General features: G+C 43.6%; 1 protein-coding gene across 1 annotated transcript; it reads right to left on the bottom strand.

Moving 5' to 3' along the window:
• Positions 1–354: 354 nt before the first annotated feature.
• On the bottom strand, positions 355–18,230 carry AMD1 (adenosylmethionine decarboxylase 1). Its single transcript, XM_063389813.1, has 9 exons — positions 17,671–18,230; positions 7,812–7,898; positions 6,403–6,529; positions 5,850–5,952; positions 5,026–5,068; positions 4,796–4,940; positions 3,680–3,772; positions 3,444–3,599; positions 355–2,491 (listed from the first exon to the last, which is right to left on the bottom strand). The coding sequence occupies exons 1-9, from the start codon at positions 17,799–17,801 to the stop codon at positions 2,351–2,353; spliced, it is 1,026 nt and encodes a 341-aa protein (XP_063245883.1). The 5' UTR covers positions 17,802–18,230; the 3' UTR covers positions 355–2,350.
• Positions 18,231–20,744: the final 2,514 nt, after the last annotated feature.

The raw sequence follows: 20,744 nt of genomic DNA, 5'->3' as shown, positions 1-20,744 counted from the left end.
AGTCTAAGCTTAAGTGCATAAATGTATGCCAGTTTGTTACTTAGAAGCAGTTGTCTTAATTCAGAGGGCTATTTAGAATATTTAAAGCTCAAGAAAAAGATATGGGTTAAATGTAGACAACAAATGTTTGTATTCATTTAGAGAAAAGTTTTAGCTTCAAGAGTAGTGTAACATTTTCACTTGGCTTCATTTCACATGCTGCCTCATTTTAAACAGCCAATGCGTTGAAATGCATCCCCTACAGGAGCAGTGCAAATTAAGACAGTACAGACATAAATCAATTTCAGAATTAAACCTTTTGGTACCAAAAAGCATGAAGAGAGTGAAGGACAGAATTGCTGGATCATCACTACAAACAATTTAAGCGAACTTTTATTGAAGCGTTAATTTGTGGTACAGATATTTTCAAATGATCAAAGTCTAACACCACAGAAATTATAAACACCATACTCCCCCCATCCTGATCACCCAGATAGTTCAATAACCCATTCAACAGCTTTCATTTTCATAGACGAGGCTTATGTTTCTTTTTGTAAGATGCATTCTTTCAGTATTACTCAAAAAGGGATCTTCAGTCTACTTAAAGGACCTCAAGCCAAAAAATGTCAGAACAATTGAGACAATGCAAGAACAAAAAAACCCCATTGAAATATTGGTCCTCAATATCAACACCAAAAAGCATTAGTGCCATTTACAGCATCTATTTGATAACATTGGTAAAGAACATCAATAATATGCTTAAAAAAAAAAAAATCAAAATGTTCCAACCACTTGATTTCTAACCAAGCAGACTTTTAGTTTAGAAACACTGAAAAAGTGCTTCATTTATAAATACGGAAGGAACAAAAGAACCATTGCATCAAACCAGAAAGAGTCAAAACATTGCACGGACAAGAGGGGAAAAATAATCTCAATTTTGTTGTTAATATGCTGGTCTCACAGCTGTCAAAATCCCAGTGTTTGCACTGAAAGTGTGCCAGCTTTTCAAAGCCTGCATTTTAGTCAATATTCATCAAAGTGACTTTGAATTACACACTTATGTTCCGTGAACAGCATTCTACTTCACTTCTGTCCAGGTGTCCCAGACAGTTCTTGTTCTGTATCTTCACTTAATGCCCCCAAGTCACAGTAAGAGGAACCACCTTAGCAATTAGGAGGAAAAAACAGATGAAGTCACAACACTCAAGTACAACATAAGTCACATGCACAACAATGTCACAGGACTGTCACAAGACAGAGGCATTAGCTTTGCTTGGAACAACAAAATGAAGTGACACTGGACCAGTTTAGAAGCACTCTTTACAGTCCGAAGTGGCAGGTCACAGGTTTTACTGAGAATAATCCAAACCAATCAACACACCCAGACTGGCAAATTCCACTCCTCCGCCAGCCCTAGCTGCCAGTGCTCAGGAGCACCAGCCTCCCGCTGTGACTGGTGATCAGGACAGAAAACGCCGATATGAACCTGCACTCTGCAAAGCCGTCACACAATTACCACAAAGCACTTGAAGTCTGCCTCAGCTCTTCCCCTGCCAAGTCTTGGACCTTCATCAAATTCTGCCATTGCGTAGCGGTGTGACAGCTTGGGGATGTGGACAGACAAATGACCATTAAGGCAAGACAAAATCCAGCCTGCACTAGTACTGATACCAAAGTTACTAAAAGTGAAAGACCAATGCATCAGCCCAGCTCTGCAGGAGAGCTGAGCAAATTCCTAGAAGCTTTATTAGAGCATGAGAAGTCAGTCTGATTTAAAAATAAATCAACCACCACCTGTAGTAGCAAAACAATTTGTAACTGTTTTAGGAACTTTCTCCAAACATGAAAGTGTTAATTAGGAATAAGTTTCATTAGAAATCACAGAAGTTCATCAAAAACTGTTTTAGACTGAAATCACAACATAGATTAAAAAAAAAAAAAGAGTGACAATTTAACAGAGAACTGTCCCCAGTGAGTAGGTTGAGGCTGAAGTCTAATGAGGACGAAAGCCTTGTCTGTGGGGAATTTTTGGTGATACTTGGAGAAAAACTATACTGTGTGTAATTCTACCTGAATCATTTTTACAAGTGTTGTAAAGTTTCATACAGTAAGATTTTTCTACATGCACTTCAATTTCACAGCAAGAGTGGCATAGAGTACCTAAACACAGAAGAGAGCATTCATGCAAGATATCTAACTCCTTGATATAATAATGCATACAATTCAAAATGGTTATACTATGATTACACCTAGGGCTTTCCACAACTACAAGGTGGTGGGAGTGGAAAGCATGGCCCCCTGAATCATTAACTAGAAAGCAACCACCACCTTCTATATGGGATTTCTTTTTGCGCTTTTTCTTCATTCTTAATCAACTGTGCTGTTGCTGGCGATTTTTTGTAAAACTGGTAAAAACAAAATTATAATCACTGAATTGGGCAATCTGGTGATCAAGACGTTTAAACCCCTCAATCTTCTGGGCAGAGGAAAACACTGTACGACATTTAGAGCTCTAGAAAACAAAACGGGAAAGTTACTTTTAAAATTGTCATTCAGAGATGGATTAGCACACTGCATTTCATATACAGTTCTTACCAACATGTTTTAAAACTCTTCCTGACAATGGTGCAGAAACCTTCACTCCCAAGAAGTGATTCTGCTCCCTACATATGGCACTGCTGTTCTGTGAACAATTATGGGGGGTGGAGCACCTCTCCTATGGACACAGGCTGAGAGAATTTGGTTTTTCAGCCTAGAGAGGAGAAAGCTCTGGGGAGACCTTAGAGCACCTTCCAGTACCTAAGTGGGGCTACAAGAGAGCTGGAGAGGGACTTTTTGCCAGAGCATGTAGTGGTAGAACAAGTAGTAACAGATTTAAACTGAAAGAGGGTGGGTTTAGATGAGATATTAGGAAAAAAATCTTGATTGTGAGGATGGTGAGGCACTGGAACAAGCTGTCCAGAGAAGTTGTGGATGCCCCATCCCTGGCAGTACTCCAAGGCCAGGTTGGATGGGGCTGTGAGCAACCCAGTCTAGTGGAAGGTGCCCCTGCCCATGGCAGGGGGCTGGAACCAGATGATCTTTAAGGTTCCTTCCAACCCAAACCATTTTGTGGTTGTATGACTAGCTGAGAGCAACACCATTAACAGCAAATGTTCTGCAACTGACAGTTGCAGGCAAAGAAAAATGCCAAAGCAAGAAATTACACCTATACAGAACTATACAGGAAGTCACTAGAATTCTGGGACTGGGATGCCACATCTTACCGATTCTGAAGTTTTCTGAAGATCAGATTTAGTACATGCCAAAGCAAGACTGAAGTGTATTTTTACTTTCCAAAGAAACTACCACTCAAATATAGACACAAACTGGAAACTATTAATCCCCAGTAAAAACCTCTAGCCTTGCTTCATTTGTATCTATATGTATTTTATCAGCTGATAAACTGATTAAAGAAAACTCACCTGATTAACAAAGAGAGTTGTCACAAATTTTCCTGGCTTGAAAACCTCTACAACTTTTCTAATCAGGTCATCGTAAGAGGTCTGACTTATGTTTGTTTCAAAACTAACATAAGAAAACTCTGGTTCTGGAGTGATGTGAATAGTCCAGTAAGTTCCCTGAAAAAAAATAAGGTATTATTACCTCCAAATATTTATTTTATTTACCAGTGTTAATTATTAGTGAGTGTAAAACTTACATCCGATTTCATCCCATTCATTGAATACCCACAAGGATTGAACATTGTAGCATCAATAACAGAACCTGGTATCAGGTCACGAATTCCACTCATCTGAAACAAAATTCAACAAATCTGTTTATCATGCATCCTTACACATGTTGAGATTTAATCCAAAGGCAGAATGAAGACCTATTTAGCAAAAAGCACACCAGAACCCTCCCGGTAACAGGTCAGTCTGATTACATGTACCACTGAAGATGACCTTGGTTTGCATCCTGTCACTGCATCAATGGCAGTGACAAGCTGCAGGCAAGCTATCACACTGCCTCTTACAGAGCCCAGCTGCATCCATCCAAGACAAGGAAACAGCTCAGAACTCCAAAACATATTTGCTTTCCCTGCTGAAGTAGAAAACAGCTTCTCTTCAACCACCATCCACAAAGTGAAGGCTGTTTACACTTACTCCATAGTAAGGATATACTATTTTATACCCTAGGAAGAAGTGCAATCCCAAGTGTTTTGATTTACCACACAGTAACTGAGCTACAGCCAAATCTCAATAGCAAATACAGTATGAGAATCAAAGCTTAAGATGGAAAACAAGATGAAGTCAGTGTACTTATCAGGAAAACTTGCTCATGTCACATGGCTTCCCCATCTGGGAAAAGGAGGCAAACCTATCAAGTTATGCTTAAGACCCCAAATCCGCCCTTTGCCTAATCCAAATGGCTCCCTGATTTAACCCTGATATGATACTGACTTAACCTTTGCATTCCTTATCCCCAGACTATCTAAGTGTTACTTGTCATAATCTACATCCTTGAAAGTTACTCAAATTGTGGTTTTATTCCTACCCCTGCATTCTTCAGAGTAAAAGCTTCCAATCACCCAAAGCACTGCATATTGCTGCTTTTACTAAAGGAAGGGCATTGAAAACATGAAGTTATATTCCCCAAAACATTCCCAAGTTATACTCAAAGTAGCAGGTTAATACTCCCAAAGTATTAACCTGCTACTTTGTACAACATCTCTCCTACCACAAAATAAACCCTGTATTAGAAGTTAAGTGAATGAAGCACTCTGTTGCCCAGTTTCCACCATTCCCCAAAATGTCTGGTTTTCAAGCACACATACACGAGTGACATCATTTGCAGTAACACCATCTTTCATGTAGAACTGGTCCATAACCACTGGGTCAAGCTCACTCATCAGAATTTCCAGTGTCTGATCAGGCTGATTGGATATCCGACTCTCTGGGAAATCCAGGGTGTACAGGTACCTACAGAAAGCACAAATCAAGTATGTAACACATATTGACAGCACCAAGTTCTACTGTAAAGACTCCAAACTCTTCACATACATACCAGCAATCAGAGTTCATACGCCCCATGCAATAAGCTGCTCCATCTAGACAAGACAAAAAGCCTCCAGTTAATGTACCACGCCTGAACATTTATGTAAAATATTATATTAATTTCTAATTTAAAGACAGGGGCCTTTGCACAGAACTTCACAAGGTTCATTGATGCAGTCTGTGGCCGTATCAATAACCAGGCATTTAACTTCAGGAATGCAAAGTAAATTATGAGAAATGCAAGAATTGGGTCTTGACACCCCAGCTGAGAGGCTGCTATCAGGAAATTGATATTACAGTTTGGCTATGCACATAGAGAAACCCTGGTACTCTTAAAGCCTCTATTAAATGCATTTATGATTACCATTTATTTTCAAATAACTCAGATGAGTACTACAGCTTCCATGTTCCTTCAAAAACCTGTCACTTTAAAATTTCAGGTTCTTCTTGTAAGTCTTACACCATATTAAAGGTTTAAATTCAGTTTTTAGCACAGTAACTTCTCTGAGAAAAGCCCACATTTTTCTTCAGTGTATTAATTACTTTAAATTACTATCCTAACTTTTTAACAGGGCTTTCAGAATTCTGCAGTGATTGGAAGTCTGAAGATGACCCCAGTTAAGACAAGGTGCTAAATGTCAAGCTTAGTATAATTCAGATTTTGATCTTGGCAAGCTAGTATCAGAAATTCACAGAGTAAGTATTTATAGCTTTTAACTTTTATGCAAGGACTGCTGAACTCTTGGCTTGGCAGCCTGTACCTACTGTACTGCTCATCACTTCTCATGTGACATCAATCCTTCACCCAACTTTGCTGAAGTTTCATCAACTTACTTGGGAAAATCTCATTAAGAAACTCTACTTCTTCCTGGAAATTCCTATGTGGGTACTCCTGGTGGGAAGGCTTCATGAAATTCTTACGTGAATAAAAGAAGCTCTGAAAAAATAAAGGTGCATCTTAGGTATTGAGTATATCCATCCACCTTGAATCTAAGAATTTAGACAAATGCAAGCATTTATCATGAACCTGGACCTGTTTTCATTGTCAAAACACTGCTACCTGTATTCCCATTTCAGAGGCACATGGTTATTCCTGCCTTAATTTCTAAGCTTCAAGAGACAGTTTACTTGCAAACTTGTTTTGCACTAGGCAGCATGGGCACAGTTATCCTTAAGTAACTCAGCACAATAACATTTGTTAGTTAGCAACCACTAAGAGACAGATAAAAGGGCAACTGCTAAAGCAGAGCAATCTTACATTACAGTCTTCCCATTATGGGAAGCATACATACCTGTCCACGTTTCAGAATATTTAATAAAAATAGTGTATTTGAAACAGTAGCAAAAAGCTTTTTGTACATTCCAAGGAAGATTTTTGACACCTTACCTGAATTGAGTCAAACCCACTGTACTCCCTAGCAAGCTCCAACAGGGGAACCAGTGCTTGCAGTAAGAGGGTGGTACCACACGTCTTCAAAATGAAACGTCTCTTGGAGACAAACATGCTACTCTCACTGTAAGAGAGGTGTTAAGAACATATTAAGTGCCCTACATAAAACAGTCCAGGAGGGAATTGTTAGGTCTTGCTCCTAATCCCAACCAAATGCCTTACTCTAAGTGAACACTCAGCATATGGCACAAACATACTTAGCAAATAGATCAAATCAGTAGAATGCAGCTAATATTTGAGAGCTGTTATGATTTCCCAAAACAAATACCTGCTCCAAGCATGATATTACAGAGCTGTCACACTACAGAAAAAGGCACACACATTAGACACCCTTAAACTATCTGAGGAATACAAACATGCTGTGAAGTGGGTACACAGGCACAGCTATATGATATGTCTTATTTATAAGATACAGAAACTAGTTATACATAAACTAAGTCAGATACTTAACTACAGCCCAGCTGAACTGGAGCGAGGTAGGCATTGGTACTACATCCAGAACATTTAAACATTCTTAACAAGTATCTTTTCATCACGTAACTGAACAATGGGAGTAAAAATTAGCTTAAGTAACTCAACTTGCAATGCTGTTCATAAATTCAAAATCAAGGTTAAATTTCATGCACGATGCAGTGCAATTAGTTACTCTTTCCAGAATTTTGTTTTAAATATATGAAGCTTGAAGAAACAAGACTTGAACATAGTTTCTATGACTAGCTTGTTCTTATATAACCTTGCCCTAAAGGCAGTCTTTAAAGAGTACAAAAACTTCAGTACTGATAATCTGAAGTAAACTAGAGAATGTCACATGTGTCTGTAAAGTTCATGTACAAAAAGCAAGTAAGTACTTTGCGAGATGAAAAACACATGGCAAAAGTAGTGTCCTTTCAACTAACTGCAGCACAACAAAATTCCCGGGGTTCCAGGAAAGCTACAGTTTTACAGACACCCTTAGGTCAGCTGCAAGAGTTGTTCCACTTGATTGTATTATGTGCAGATAAAGCTGATCTACAATAAGGTTTTTTTGCTGATCTATAAGGGATACCTATAGCCTAGTTTGCTGAAGTAATTAATACTGAAATTCTGTATTGGGGACACTTATTTAGCCATAGACAAAATTCAGTACTGAAGTGCAAAGCCACCACAGCTCTGTCCATCCTTCTGGTTAAAGGAAAAAAGAAACACAACCACGAAGAGATTTGCACTTCTGAGCAGGAGATCCCTGCAAGTTGTAGCCATCCACTTGCCATTAACCCAAGATTGGATTCTCAGCCAAGTGAATCACATAATGACAGCTTTCACTTTTTTCCCCTCTTAGGGACTAAAAGAACGAGCGAGAGCCTTACCTGAGTACATAAGCTTCCTGCTTGTCAGTTTTTGTCACACTTATGATCAAACAATGCACATTCTCCAGAAGTTTGTCCCACTCAATCCTGCAAAGAAATTATAGAAGAGCACAAACAACAGGTTAAACTAAGCAAAGTTCGCTGGAGCTAAACAGCCCAAACAAGACTAGAATTTTGAGTTACTGGATCCGAGAGCACAAAATGAGAAGAGCTTTCATACAGGGACTGTCTCTCACAACACAATACTGCATTCTTTGCTCTTGATGGCTCAGTAGCCCTCAAAATCTGTTACCATGATTTGCTGCATGCAGACAACTGCCAAACAGCAACCTCAAGCTTCTAACCAGGTGAGTCAGGGTAACCTTAAATCCTGCATCCTGCATGTTGGTAACTTTAAGTATGCTTTAGGTTGAACGTCTGTGCACTTCAACCACAGCAGTCACTGGCAACTACTACAGTAATAAACCAGTAAATTGTCATTAAGATGTTTTAACTGATCAGTTTCGAGCCAAGTTCATAATTTAACTGAAAAGCTAAAAATTAATTGATTTCAATGGTCTGAATTACTCTTTGATCAACCAGCATCACAGAACTCCTTCATAAAGTGCAAATTGTAGCTATGGTGCTAGAATTCACTATGGTGCTAGAAATTAAATATTTCAATCTTTTACTAATATTAATCATTCTACAAGGAGTCTGAAAAAATAAAAACCATAAAAAACAAACAAACAAAACTAAGGGCTTAAATTAAGCCAAAAGACTTTCAAGTACTCAAGAGAAACGACAGACTTGCAGAAAAACTACTTTGGTTGTCACTTCAGTCTTGTGTCTACACCAGAGCAGTAGAATTGAATAGAGTCAATTTTGCTATAAATAAGACAGGAACAGATACAGCTTCCTGACGTCACAAAATTACAAGACTGCCAGCTGTCCTACTTCTCCCTTCCCACTGCCTATTCCACCTGCAGGTTTGTGCTGGCTCTTGTCCTCAGAGATGTCACGATCCAAGAGATTTACTAACCCAGCATAAAACTAAGCTGCCTATCAGTAGAGCTGGAATAACTGCAGGAACTAGGAGCATGAAAATATTGCCAATTTTTCATCACCAAGCAAGCTCAGCCTTCCCATATAAAACTGTCAGTCTAATCCTTCTTCAGCAGGCAGACCTCTCACCCTTCACTGACACTGCAAAAGCCTCATGGCTGTACTCCAGGACAGAGCACTCGCTGTTAATTCCATCAACACACTTTCTCCTGCAGCCACCAGTCTTTCCTCTCAGAAAACCGGTCAGTTCGTGAAGTTGAAGTTTTAGATTCTGTTGTATGTATAATTAAAACAACCACATATTCTTTAGCCTTTCTAAACAGTCAGCAATCAAATGCCTTAACTTCTCCCTCAATTAATTAATTCAGGAGAATGCCTTTTGAAACTGAATTCTGTACCTTTACTAATACTCAAGGATTTTCCCATTTAAAGTACATATTACACCAGAATAGTAATATTTATATATATGATTCAACCAGAACATATGTTAAGAAAATCCTATCCATTTAAAAAACCCTCATAATCAAGTGCATATCTGATTAATTTAGAAATTCAGTGACAGAACAGAATCAAAAGCGAGGTTTAAAATCAAACTGAGGTTTACCTCAGCTAGTGACCATTGATGAAATGTTTTGATCATGATAGCACAGACACTCAAATCTCCAGATCAAATTAAAAAGGTTATTTTGAATGCTCAGCTCAAATCCCACATATTTACTCAGCTCTATGATTATGTTGTTGACTGGATTTAGCTCTGTTCCTAAAACTCAAGTGTACATGAAAATGCAAGTGGCTGCTGACCTTAGAAAGACTGGTAAATGCAAAGAGTGAAATAGATATAATATAAACTATCTTCTAAATGGTCCTAGAAAAATCATACTATTTTGCTAGTAAGAGTACTAAAGGATTTCATTTTCTCTGGCTACAGCACACCAGCATAAGTTTGCCAGCCACTCCTTGTGTAAATTGAACTAGGTAATGTATTTGATTGTTCAAACCATTCCAGCACTCCTAGTGACATTTTATCTGCCATTAAATAAGCACCCAGAGTCTGACACTGCATTTGGGAAAGGTGAGGAAGAGTTCCCGGATGCTGAGCTGTACTAACCCCATTTGTACATTACTACAAATCTGATTTTGTACTTGTCCAAGTATTAATGGGCATGTAACTATCTTAGGCTTTGCAAGAACATACGTCTCAGCCCTCACAAGCCTCTTACCCGGTCAGACAGTCAAAACCTCAGCCTTATGTGGGCTAGTGACACTTTTTCTTTAAGTGTCACCGTAGTGCAGCTCTGTGCACGCATTTCAGGGAAATGTCCTGCCCATGTTTCAGACATACATTAGCAGAGGAAGATGTAACAAGTTTGTAGTTCAGTGAGGGGTCAGTATAGCACCAGCAAAGCCCTACCCTGTGTTGAGTGCAAAGCCCACAATGCAAAGAAAGCCCCTTTTTCCTTGCTGGTCCTACAGTTGGTTTTAGGTACCATGGCTGAATTCTGCAGTTGCACAAGACCTCTGCATATCACAGCTTTGCCGAAGTCCTCACTATCATACTACAGAAACCATAACTAAGCATACACTAAATGTTGTGTTTAGCTTTTACAGAAATAAAGGGCAAGGTCATAATTTGATCTGTCTAGAGCAGCATTAAGAAAAAACCCTACAACTTTAGAATCAGACAAGATGTCAGGCTTGCTCTAGAAGCATATATAGATAAACAAAGGCTTGCAGCACCCAGGATGAGACTTGGCCACACTTGGGAGAAGTTCTGCAGGGACCCTGGCCTGTATCCCTCTGCATTTTAAAGTGAAGTACAGAAAACTAAGAAAAGCTGGATTTGATCCAACATAATCTATTTAAACAAGATGACCTTCGTATTTGGCACATTCTATTGTTTAAAGCACAGCTAAGGAAGAACATCTGGGACTACTCTGTACCAAGGAGATTAAGTTCAGTACAAGTCTAACTCTTGCATTTCTTCCTTTTTTTTTAATCCATATAATTGTCACTAGTTGAGACAAGCAATATCTACCCACACTTGAATGAAGAAACAAAATCAACCTTAAAAGTAGTATTTCAATGGGTATCACTGTATGTATTGCAGATTTTCAATAATAAGTAAAAATCCACTAGTAATTTAAGTATTTGAGAACAATACTAATTTCATAACTGAGTTAAGTTTGAACTTAGAAGCAAAGCCTGCATCTGAAAAAGGGTACCCAAGTAAGATTGATTCTCAGTGAAGTGCCATCATGGACTTGTGCTCCTCAAAATTCCCCCTTCAATGATCAATGTGCAAGGTATTACTATTTCCTAAATTATTTCCCCTAGCCAAACATCAGGACAATGCTAGTTTGGAAACTGCTTTCTTATACTCAAGCACAGTAGAGTATGATCCATGAGAGTCATTGGCAATGGAAGCAATTTCTGCAGCAGACCTGCAGACACCGACTTGAGACCGACTCCTCACTTATGTGGGCTTACTGAGCACTTCATTCCAAAGTTGTAAGATTCCCTTTCTGAATTTTCAAATAACTGCTACTTATCCAGAGTCAAATTAGTTTCTTGAACAGGCAAGCACGATGCATGTTAAGTGACTGCACCTTCTCAGAGAATCGCAAATGAAAATGGAATACATCTACTCAGGTGTGAAGAACTGTCCTTGCTTGATTGGCAAAAAGTTATTTGTTCTACACCTGATTAGCAGAACATCCCAAAGGAAAAAAAAAATCAAGTTTAACAATGTACTTCTCTACCTGTATTGCAATATTTAGTGCCTTATCAACACTTGTTACCAGAGTACAAATAACTTCTATTCAAACTGCCAACCAGGTATGTGAGTAGGGAAAAGCTATTGCAACTGAGAAGTAGCTTAACTGTAGGAAGTATGCTTCATGAACAGTCAACAGTTCCTCCCAACGAAGTTCCAAAGCACCATACTTGCTCTTTTATTTCAGAAGGAAGTTTTCCTCAACAGATAAACCCATGCTTTTGAACCAAATTATTGGCCTCTTCTGAGCCTTCACCTTCAGGGGTAAAACACATTCTTTAACAAGGGCCAAGCATACCAGGCACAATACTGCTGTTTATACTGGTAATGTGCTAAGAGCAATTTGAAGAGATTAAGAACTACATCAAGAATTCATTCCTATCAGCAACCAACAGTCTCCTCAGGCACACCACCCCAGTGACAGGACCTTGCTAGGGCAGCCCCACAGCACAGTGAAGAAAAGCTGTACTGCAGTAGGGAAGGAATTCTTAGGAAATAAATCATATGGAACTCCTGAAGACAGCTTAAGCCATATACATACTCTTGCATAGGTTTTCATTAGAGTAGAACAGCTGACAGTTCTATAGTACCATAAGTAACAAGCTTTTTAATCTTGACTGTGTAAGACCTTGTTCTAATGTCAAGCACTCAACTGCAGAAAAACCTGTTATCCCCTCACCTGTTACCTACTAAGTGTTTTTAGGAGCCACACAGGTATCAGTTACCTCATTAGCAGGCTACAGTTAAATAGGCAAATTCCTACCAATACCATGATCCAGACAGCCCAAGACTGTGTGTGACCTGCCTACACAGAGGAGATGAAGCCAAGACACACGGAAGCTGGCTAAACATCCCTGTCAGCAGAGCTGGAACATTTCAAGCATCCCAAAACAGGCAGGAACAGTACAGATCACACAAAAGTCACAAGCGTTTTAATGTACTTCTCAGCAGCTTGTGTATTTCTCTGCAGACAGCTGCACATTAATTACTTCCTATTAGAAATATAACTTAATTTATAAACTGCTGTTTAAGATAGGTTACCTTGAACCACTAACACAGCCTAGGTTTAGGCTCAAGGCGCTTGCAACTCGCTAAGTTCACGTAGGCAATATCTGTGGGGTGCACCAAAGTGTCACACCCTCTATATGCTCTGAGCACAGATATACAGAGACACTGCCCACATCTCCTTTATCTTAAACCTAAGAAGCCCTCCAGGAACATGCATTTAATCTTGAGAGACAGGCACGGGGGGGGGGGGGGGGGGGGGGGAAGAAAATTGCATCCACATTGAAAGTGATTCCATGCAGTAGTGCTCACAAAATCCTCCTTACCTAGAGAGTCCCAACCCAACTACTTAGAGCATCACTCCCAAATGAAACCAAGATATTTCAGCAATAGCACAACGATGGCCACAGCTGGGGCTCTGAAGGCTGCATATTTCTCCTGTTGCAGGCCTTACACCATAATTCCAGTTACATGGAACAGGGCATCCATCCTTTACACAGCAGGAATTACAAACAAGATTCAGGGCAAATTTGAGCATCATTTTCTCCAGAAGGAACATACTGTACGGTAGTAGATCTCTACCAAAAGCCCCAAGTCTTCCTGTTCTCCAGGCTGAGCAAGCAGCCATTAGGAAAGCCCTTTGAGGAATATACCAACAGCTTCTTATTTATTTTCTCCAGTTTCACTAAGGGCCCAGACAGAAAGTGACTATGCAAATGCTTCAGCACTTTTAGCGGTAAGGTAGGAAAATGTCAGAAAGTCTTCAATGTAAGTCTTCACTTCCTGCAAGCAGTATCTGAATCAGCAGTAGTGATAATAAAATGTATTGTTTCCATTGTGTGAACCATTTTTAATCACAATTTTGAGTTACAAGGAAACGTTTTACCTGTAGTTTTGAACCTGATCTAAAATCTAGTTGATTAATATCCATTCTGACAAGGGGAAGACTGCACTTTTGCATAAAGTACTCCAGATAACCTTGCATTACCCATAAAAAAAGCTCCATAAGTACACGTGGACAGAAGCCCTTATCTTAGCACAGCCCTGCCCTCTTCCCAGAGTCCCTTCATTTTGTTCCCAAGCTCTGCAGGAGTAGGAGCAGAGCAGGGCTCAGGTCCCAGCTTCCCTGTACCTTCAGGGTTTGAGGAAAGAGGCAGGTAACAGTGCCCAGGACTGGGGGAAGGGCCAGAGGTGCGGCAGCACTGCAGCAGTGAGCTGGTTCCGGCTACAGGGTGCAGTACACAGCAAGGATTTACAGGACTCCTCTCAAATCCTTGGCTATCCGTGCTTGGGAGCTTTCTTGTAGCACAGGATCAGAACGTCACATCACTGTCACCCCATACTGCTCACTGCTGCAGTTTTCTCCAGCTTGTGTCTCCATAGAATACAGACAAATAGGAAGCCGGTTAAAAGTCCATAAACATGCTCAATTTCAGAGTATTCCTCAGGGTTGAATGCTTGAGATACAGGCTTTAAACACTGGCAACATTTATTTATGGTTTCAAACTTCTATACATTCAAGATCTTGATAGCCCTTGAGATGGAAAATACATAGTACACATCACCCAAAGGAAAAAATAGCTTATTTTACTGTCAGGATAGCGAATGCACTACAGTCACCATGGAAATCCAGGACTTGCAGCAAGTTCATCATGTTTTCAGCACACCCTCTGTTTTCTATACATAGTTTAAGGCTACTTTTTCAGAAAAAAAGCATGCTTTACAAAGCACGGTGAGAGCAAGCAATAAAATTAAAGCAAATTATTTTGAGACCACAAAAACATTAACTTCATTCCACTGCTTCATATAAGCACAGTAGGCATATTTAGATGCTTGCCAGTAACTATTTCAACCACGAGACCTTTCTGCATAATGCATTAACAAGTGAGCAAAACCACCCCAAAACTTAACAACAAAGTAAAGCTCAAGTTCCATACCTTTTAGCTAGGACCTTTATTGAATGTATTAAAATGACAGCTCTTTTCTGAAATACATTACACATAATCCAAACTTTTATCCAGAAAGCAGGTTTGCCCACAGGAGGGAAAATCGTGGAAAAAAAGTCTCAATTGCATCAGCTCAAGAACTTTTTTGCTGATGATATCCAGCAAAGCCTTTAAAATATCTAATCCCTAACAAGCACATACAATATGGAAATTTTTAGCTTTGAACACCAGCTTAGTCATTCAGTACATGAATGGTTCACATTTCACTACTAAGCAGGTATTACAATACAAAAGGCAAACTCAACTGGTTTGCAACTTGATTCTAATTTAGCTATTGTTCTACAGTTTCAGCTTTGATTTCAGACAACATAAACTAGCTTATTCAATCACCTTTGCAGAATTAGCATAGCAGGACACATTGTATTCGGGACTTTCATTTGCAGCTATCAGCTGTAACAGGTAATTTAATTCTGACAGTTTCCCAAAAGAGAATGTTTGTAGAAGGTCATTTCATGCTAGAAACACAGTATCACTGATAATTACAAGCAGACTCAGGTTAATAGCACTTTCAGACATGCCACAGCTTCCTACCAAAGAAAGTAAGCAACTTCGATTAACATGTTGTATTAAGAGCCAATTAACACAAAAGTCTTCAAAGCCTGCTCACAGCTCCGACACTGTGTTAAATACCCCACGTTCAACAGTTCACAGTTTCTATCCACTCTATTAAAACTTTACAGCCATATCTAAACCACACAAAGGAACTGTCCCATTACCCACACTGCAATTACATTAAATGCTCTGGGAGCAGTTCAAAAGTTAAGTTTGCAGTTTTGCAAACACGAGTCTGAGCTGACAAATGGAACACCAGAGAGCATGAATGTGTCAGTGAGGAAAGCATTTGCAGAATACCATCTCTAAACTACATCTGCACGTTAACACAAAGTCAAACGGGTACTTTTAGAATATTTCACATTTTAAGTCAAACACTACAGGACTCCTCCAGCAGCTAAGTAGCTCACATCATCTGCAAGTATTTCAGCTAGGATTTTCCTTCCAGGATTGCCTAGACATTAACTATACAAGCTGTTACCCCGTATCTGCTACACCACTAAGCCTCAAAGGGCTATAAAACCACCCTTGATGGTTTCCATGTTAAGTACATTATTCAGAAAGGTCTAAACAGCTTCACAAGTCAAAGTTACAGAAGCAAATTACCCCATTACACTAACAGGTCAGAGGTAAAAATGTATTCTGTAGTGCTTCTGGTACAGCAGAAATGAAGCTCCCACTAACCATGAGCATTCAGAATATACACACATGGGCTATTCATTACTTTTAAAAAGGCAGTTCTCTGCTCACAGATCTGTGAATAGCTAATTCTACCGATATATCCACACAGGACATTTGCTGAGAAATACCAGAACAAAGGAAAGGACAAATAGGATGTATCTACGAATGGAGATCATTAACATATTCCAAACATTAAATACACCATGATAAGCTCTCTTGCTCAAACTCCCTGACCAGAGACCATTGGGTAACAGTGGTCATAAGCAGATCTGGATACACTGAGAACCAGATCCTCCAGCAGCTACCTGGACAGCCGACCATACTGAAGGTGAACTACTCACATGAGTATAACCTTCAGATTTGCCCTGTTTGCTTAGGACAAGCCTACATTTTCCGACTATGTCAGCCGATCCCACCTACATACCATTTTTGTTGTCACTGCAAGCTCATCCATAGTTCTGCAGATTTTTCTTTGGACTTCAAGCTTGCAGCTACCATTTTCTGACACTTCCAGAACACAATTTTTTGGGGACCCTCACAGTCAGAAGTCTAAGTTTTCCACAGACTCCTAGAACGGTCTGGGTTGGAAGGGGCCTCCGAGATCGCCTAGCTCTGGTGTTTCTACACTGTTCCGCTGCAAAGCGCAGTGCTGCCCGCCTCGCCCAGCAGGCTCCCGAGGCGCCCGGCGAGCCGGCAGGTGGCCACGGGCCCCGCGCTAACAAAGGCGGCGCGGGCATTCCTGGGCGGGCGGGGAGCGGCAGCGCCGGTGCCGAACACGTGCGCCGGGAGCGGAGCGGGCCCCGGGCCTTCCCGCCCCCGCCCCGGGCGGCGCCGAGCGCGGCGCCAGCGCATTCCCCACATGCCCATTGGGCGACGGGCGCGGCCCGGCCCTCCGCGGCGGCCCGCTCCCATTGGCCTCGGCTCCTCAATGGGGGAGAGCCACGGGAGCGCCGGCGCGGCCCGGGAGCGCGGCCAGGACACTCACGTGTGAGCAGCGGCTCCAGCCACACTTCTGGGGGAGGAGGGGGCATCGCCTTCCCCGGTGCCTCCCTCGCTCCGGTGCCCACCGCACCGCTGGGAGACACGGGAGGGGTCCCCGCGTTCCGCCTGCTTCCCTCGGAGAGAGGCGCTCTATGGGCCCGTCCGGCTACGTAGTGCCGCCACACCGGCCATGTGAGAGGGAACCATCAACCCTCGCCGCGACAGCCACAGGGATCTCCCTTTCCAGCCTGCATTAATGGGCAGGGAGATTCCCGAACCCCCACTCCCCGCAGTACGGCGCGGGCAGGGATTTCCCGAGCCTTCTCATCCCGAAACTGGCCGTAGGAGCGGGACGAGCCGCCGCAGCGGGGTGGGCGCCGCTGCCGTGCCCCGGCCGCCAGCAGCACTGCGACACGGCGGCCGCTCCCCCCGCGGCGCTCCACGCCCGGCCCCGCTCCGCCACATGTTGCCAGCGGGGACCGCGCGGGGCTGCACGAGGTGGCGGCGCGGAATGGCTTCCGTGCCCGGCACCGCCACCTCCCGCCCGCCGGGACGAGGGGAGCCTCCCTGCCCGAGGGTCTCTGGAGGGCGGGGGAAGGTCACCCCCAGCGGGGAGGTACCGGAGCTGTCACCGGGGGAGCGGGACGGCGGTCGGCAGTGCCCCCCCACGGACGGCCACCCCGGACCCTGCCTCCCCCCCACCAAAGCGCTGCCACACCCGGGCCATTCAGGGACCCTCCCGCCCCCCAAGGACCGCGCCGGCCCCGCCGTCGCCTCTCCCCGCTCCGACCCCCTCCCGCCCCGGCCGTTCGCGGACCTGGGTATGGTGCGGAGGTCGCCGGACCCCTTGCTCTGGTGCGGCTCCTGCTGCGCGGGCTGCTGCCGGGCGAACCACACCTCCAACAGCTTCTCGGTCCCTTCGAAGAAGTGTGCACCGCTCTCCTTCATGGTGAGACAACTCGGCAACCAACAACCACAGAAATTAAACGACAACCAAACTGCCGCCCCCGGCCGTCACCGTTCGCTGCTGCTGCACGGGCCGCGCTGCTGCCGACGCCGGGTCCCAGTCCGTCCCGGGCGGGTTTCACTTTCTGGGGGATTTGCGTAATATTAATTAAAAAAAAAATAAACAAAACCAGAGGAATAAGTAGAAGAAGGAAGGATTTTTTTTAAACGGGTGAAAACCACCCGGAGTGCGCGGCGGCGGATGCGGCGTGAGCGTGTGTGAGCGGGTTACAGTCCGAGCGGGGGTGCAGGCGGGCGATGCGGTTCGGTTCCTTGTAGTCCGTGTGTTCCCCTGTTACAGAGAAGAGCGTTGAGCGAGCGCTAGCTAATGTCGCCGGCCATACTGTGTAAGCGAGGGGCGAGTGCGCACGCAGCCGCCTTTATAGCCCCGCAGGTATCCGCATCACGCCGGCTCGCCCTGCACATTGGGCGGCCGCCGCTCCGGCCCGCCCTTCCCCGCTTCCCATAGGGCGGCGGCGATGCCCGTCGAGGCATATGCCGGTTCCTCTGGCCCCTCCCGCTGCAGCCCGCCCGCAGGGAGCGGGAGATGGAGCGCGGGCGGCGGCAGGGCCGGGGCAGCGCTCGGGGCCGCGGCAGCGCTCGGGGCCGCGGAGTGGCGGCCGCGCCGGGCTGGGACCGCGCCGCCCCGAACATGGATGGGAAGCATGGGCTGTGGTCGGCAGGGAGCCGTGCCCGGAGAAGCAGGGCTGAGCACGGCCTAGAGGCGGCGGGAGAGCATCCCCCGAAACTATTCGGCGCGTAGCGAGGGGCGAGCCCGAGAATTCCGGCTCTTCCGGGCCGTGGTGGCAGCTGCGCCCGCACTCGGCGCTCCTTCCCTCTGCGCCCGCCGCAAGGCGCTTCCCTCGCTCGTAAAGAGGAGCCCAGCCGAGCGCTCAGGCGGAATTCCCGTTCCCTTCCAGGAGCCCGGCGTGTGTGACCGAGAAATGGGGAGTCATCAGCAGCGGGTGTGTGGCTCAAGGAGCGAGTGACCAGGCAGGGCATGTGTGTCTGTGGACGCACACGGGAGGGACCGCGGATCTGTGTGCGCGGGTCATTACTTGATAACCTGCGACTCTTTTCCTCCTAATATTTAGAAGAAATTGTTGAAAACCGCATAGATCAATGGTCGCCTGAAGCATTTTTAGCGACACTATAACAGACTATAAACTCAGTGTTGCAATGCTCCGTAATCTGAGGAAAGGCTCGCAACCGACCAAACGAAGAACAGAAAATCCCGTCTTCCCCGCTGAGCCCACGGTGCTGGCACTACATGGGACAGGCAGCAGCAGATGGCTGGGGCACATGAATGAGTCCCTACTAGGAGACAGGGAGATAGTATCGGACGACATAATAGGCAGTGGGCTCTGTCCACCAGCGGAGGAGTGAAGTCACTGAGCCAGTGAGTCACTGCCAAGGCAGCTGGACATGAATCATTCCCTAGGTGCCTGGTTGCCGCTGCATGCTCCCATGGCACAGCCTTAATAGCTGGCAGAGAACCATGTTCTCCAGTGCTGGGGCTTCACTGGTTTTTATTAACTTTGTGTGAATTGTAACAACTCTAAAAAGAAAAGGTTTTCCACTCTCAGTCGTTTGTCTGTACCTCCATGCTGCCTCCTTCCTCCTTCCATGCTGCCAATATAAGCACTTGCACGGCTGTGCAGTGGACTGCATCAGGTTTAATGCTGACTACTTAGTTTTAACGATGGTTAATCGTTTTTAATTGTGATCAGCTTTAATTTGCATCAGTTTCCCAAGCCAGTTCATGTCCCAGCTATATAGATGTTTGTATTGGTATAAGTCAGAAGCTGTGCTTGAGCATGCACATCAAATTATGGATGGGGTGTGCAGGACCACTAGTTTCAGTAGTCACAGTGGATTAAATCTATTTAAAGTGCTAATAGAACTACATCTGAGAGTTTGTGGACTTAGTCCAGCCATATTCCACATTTACTATCAGTCCACCCATCTTTTCTAGATGTGTAGTACTAGTTGCTAGTCCTGTCTTCTGTTGATTTAATGTTTTCTCTAGTTTTCAGTCAGGTGTGTAGGTGAGATCCTACTTGCTGTTTCCAAGTGATCTGTATGACATTGCTCTAGCCAGATATGTCTTTTTCTTGTCATGGATCCTGTCTCATATGGAGTTTCTGACTTCCTGATCTTGACTGTTGTGTGGTCTCACAGCGTGTCTTGGACCACGTGCTCACAAACTTCATCATTTCCTGGAGTCTTGACTGTTCTCTTGTCTGCCCCCTCGATTTGTTCTTTTTCTGACTTTTCCAGTTCAGGATTTGGCACCTGCTACCAGACAGCGTTCACTACACTCAGAATGGCTCTAACCCACCAGCTGTGGCTGTTGTCCCTTGGTTTTAAGGCACACCAATTACCTGTAAGAATGCTTCTGAGACATTTTAGAGGAGAACAAGATTAAAAAAAAATTAAGTACATTCTTTTTTATTTCTGGGAAGCTTCTCAGTGGGATGGGTAAGCCATGAGACCACATGAAGTATTTGTTTGAAAGTTTAACAAGGGACAATACAGCTCAGTATCACCAGCTGACATGAGGAGGGAAATGATCTCAACACTAGGATGAAATAGTATTTTTTCTGATGCGTTAGAAAAATAGCAGGGGGATGTTGTATATCTTAAGACAGATCACCTAAAAAGAAATTTGCATTAATGCTGAAGGCTGCAGGCCTTCCTTCACAGGGGTCTGGATTGCTGACAGATACACAAAAACAGGTGGAGGAGGGAAACAGTGAAAGCTCTTTTTTGAACTTGACTGACAACTAGACATGAACAAAGTATTGTCTGAGAGACAGGCTGGGTTTCAGGAAGGACAGAAGGAGATTGTTTTGGGTTAGAGGGAGGTTCTGTGAGTCAGTGTTG

Source organism: Prinia subflava, chromosome 2 (genome assembly GCF_021018805.1).
Source record: "Prinia subflava isolate CZ2003 ecotype Zambia chromosome 2, Cam_Psub_1.2, whole genome shotgun sequence".
NCBI lineage: Eukaryota > Metazoa > Chordata > Aves > Passeriformes > Cisticolidae > Prinia > Prinia subflava.
Note: the sequence above shows the minus strand (reverse complement) of the source record. Positions and strands in the feature narration are given on the sequence as shown.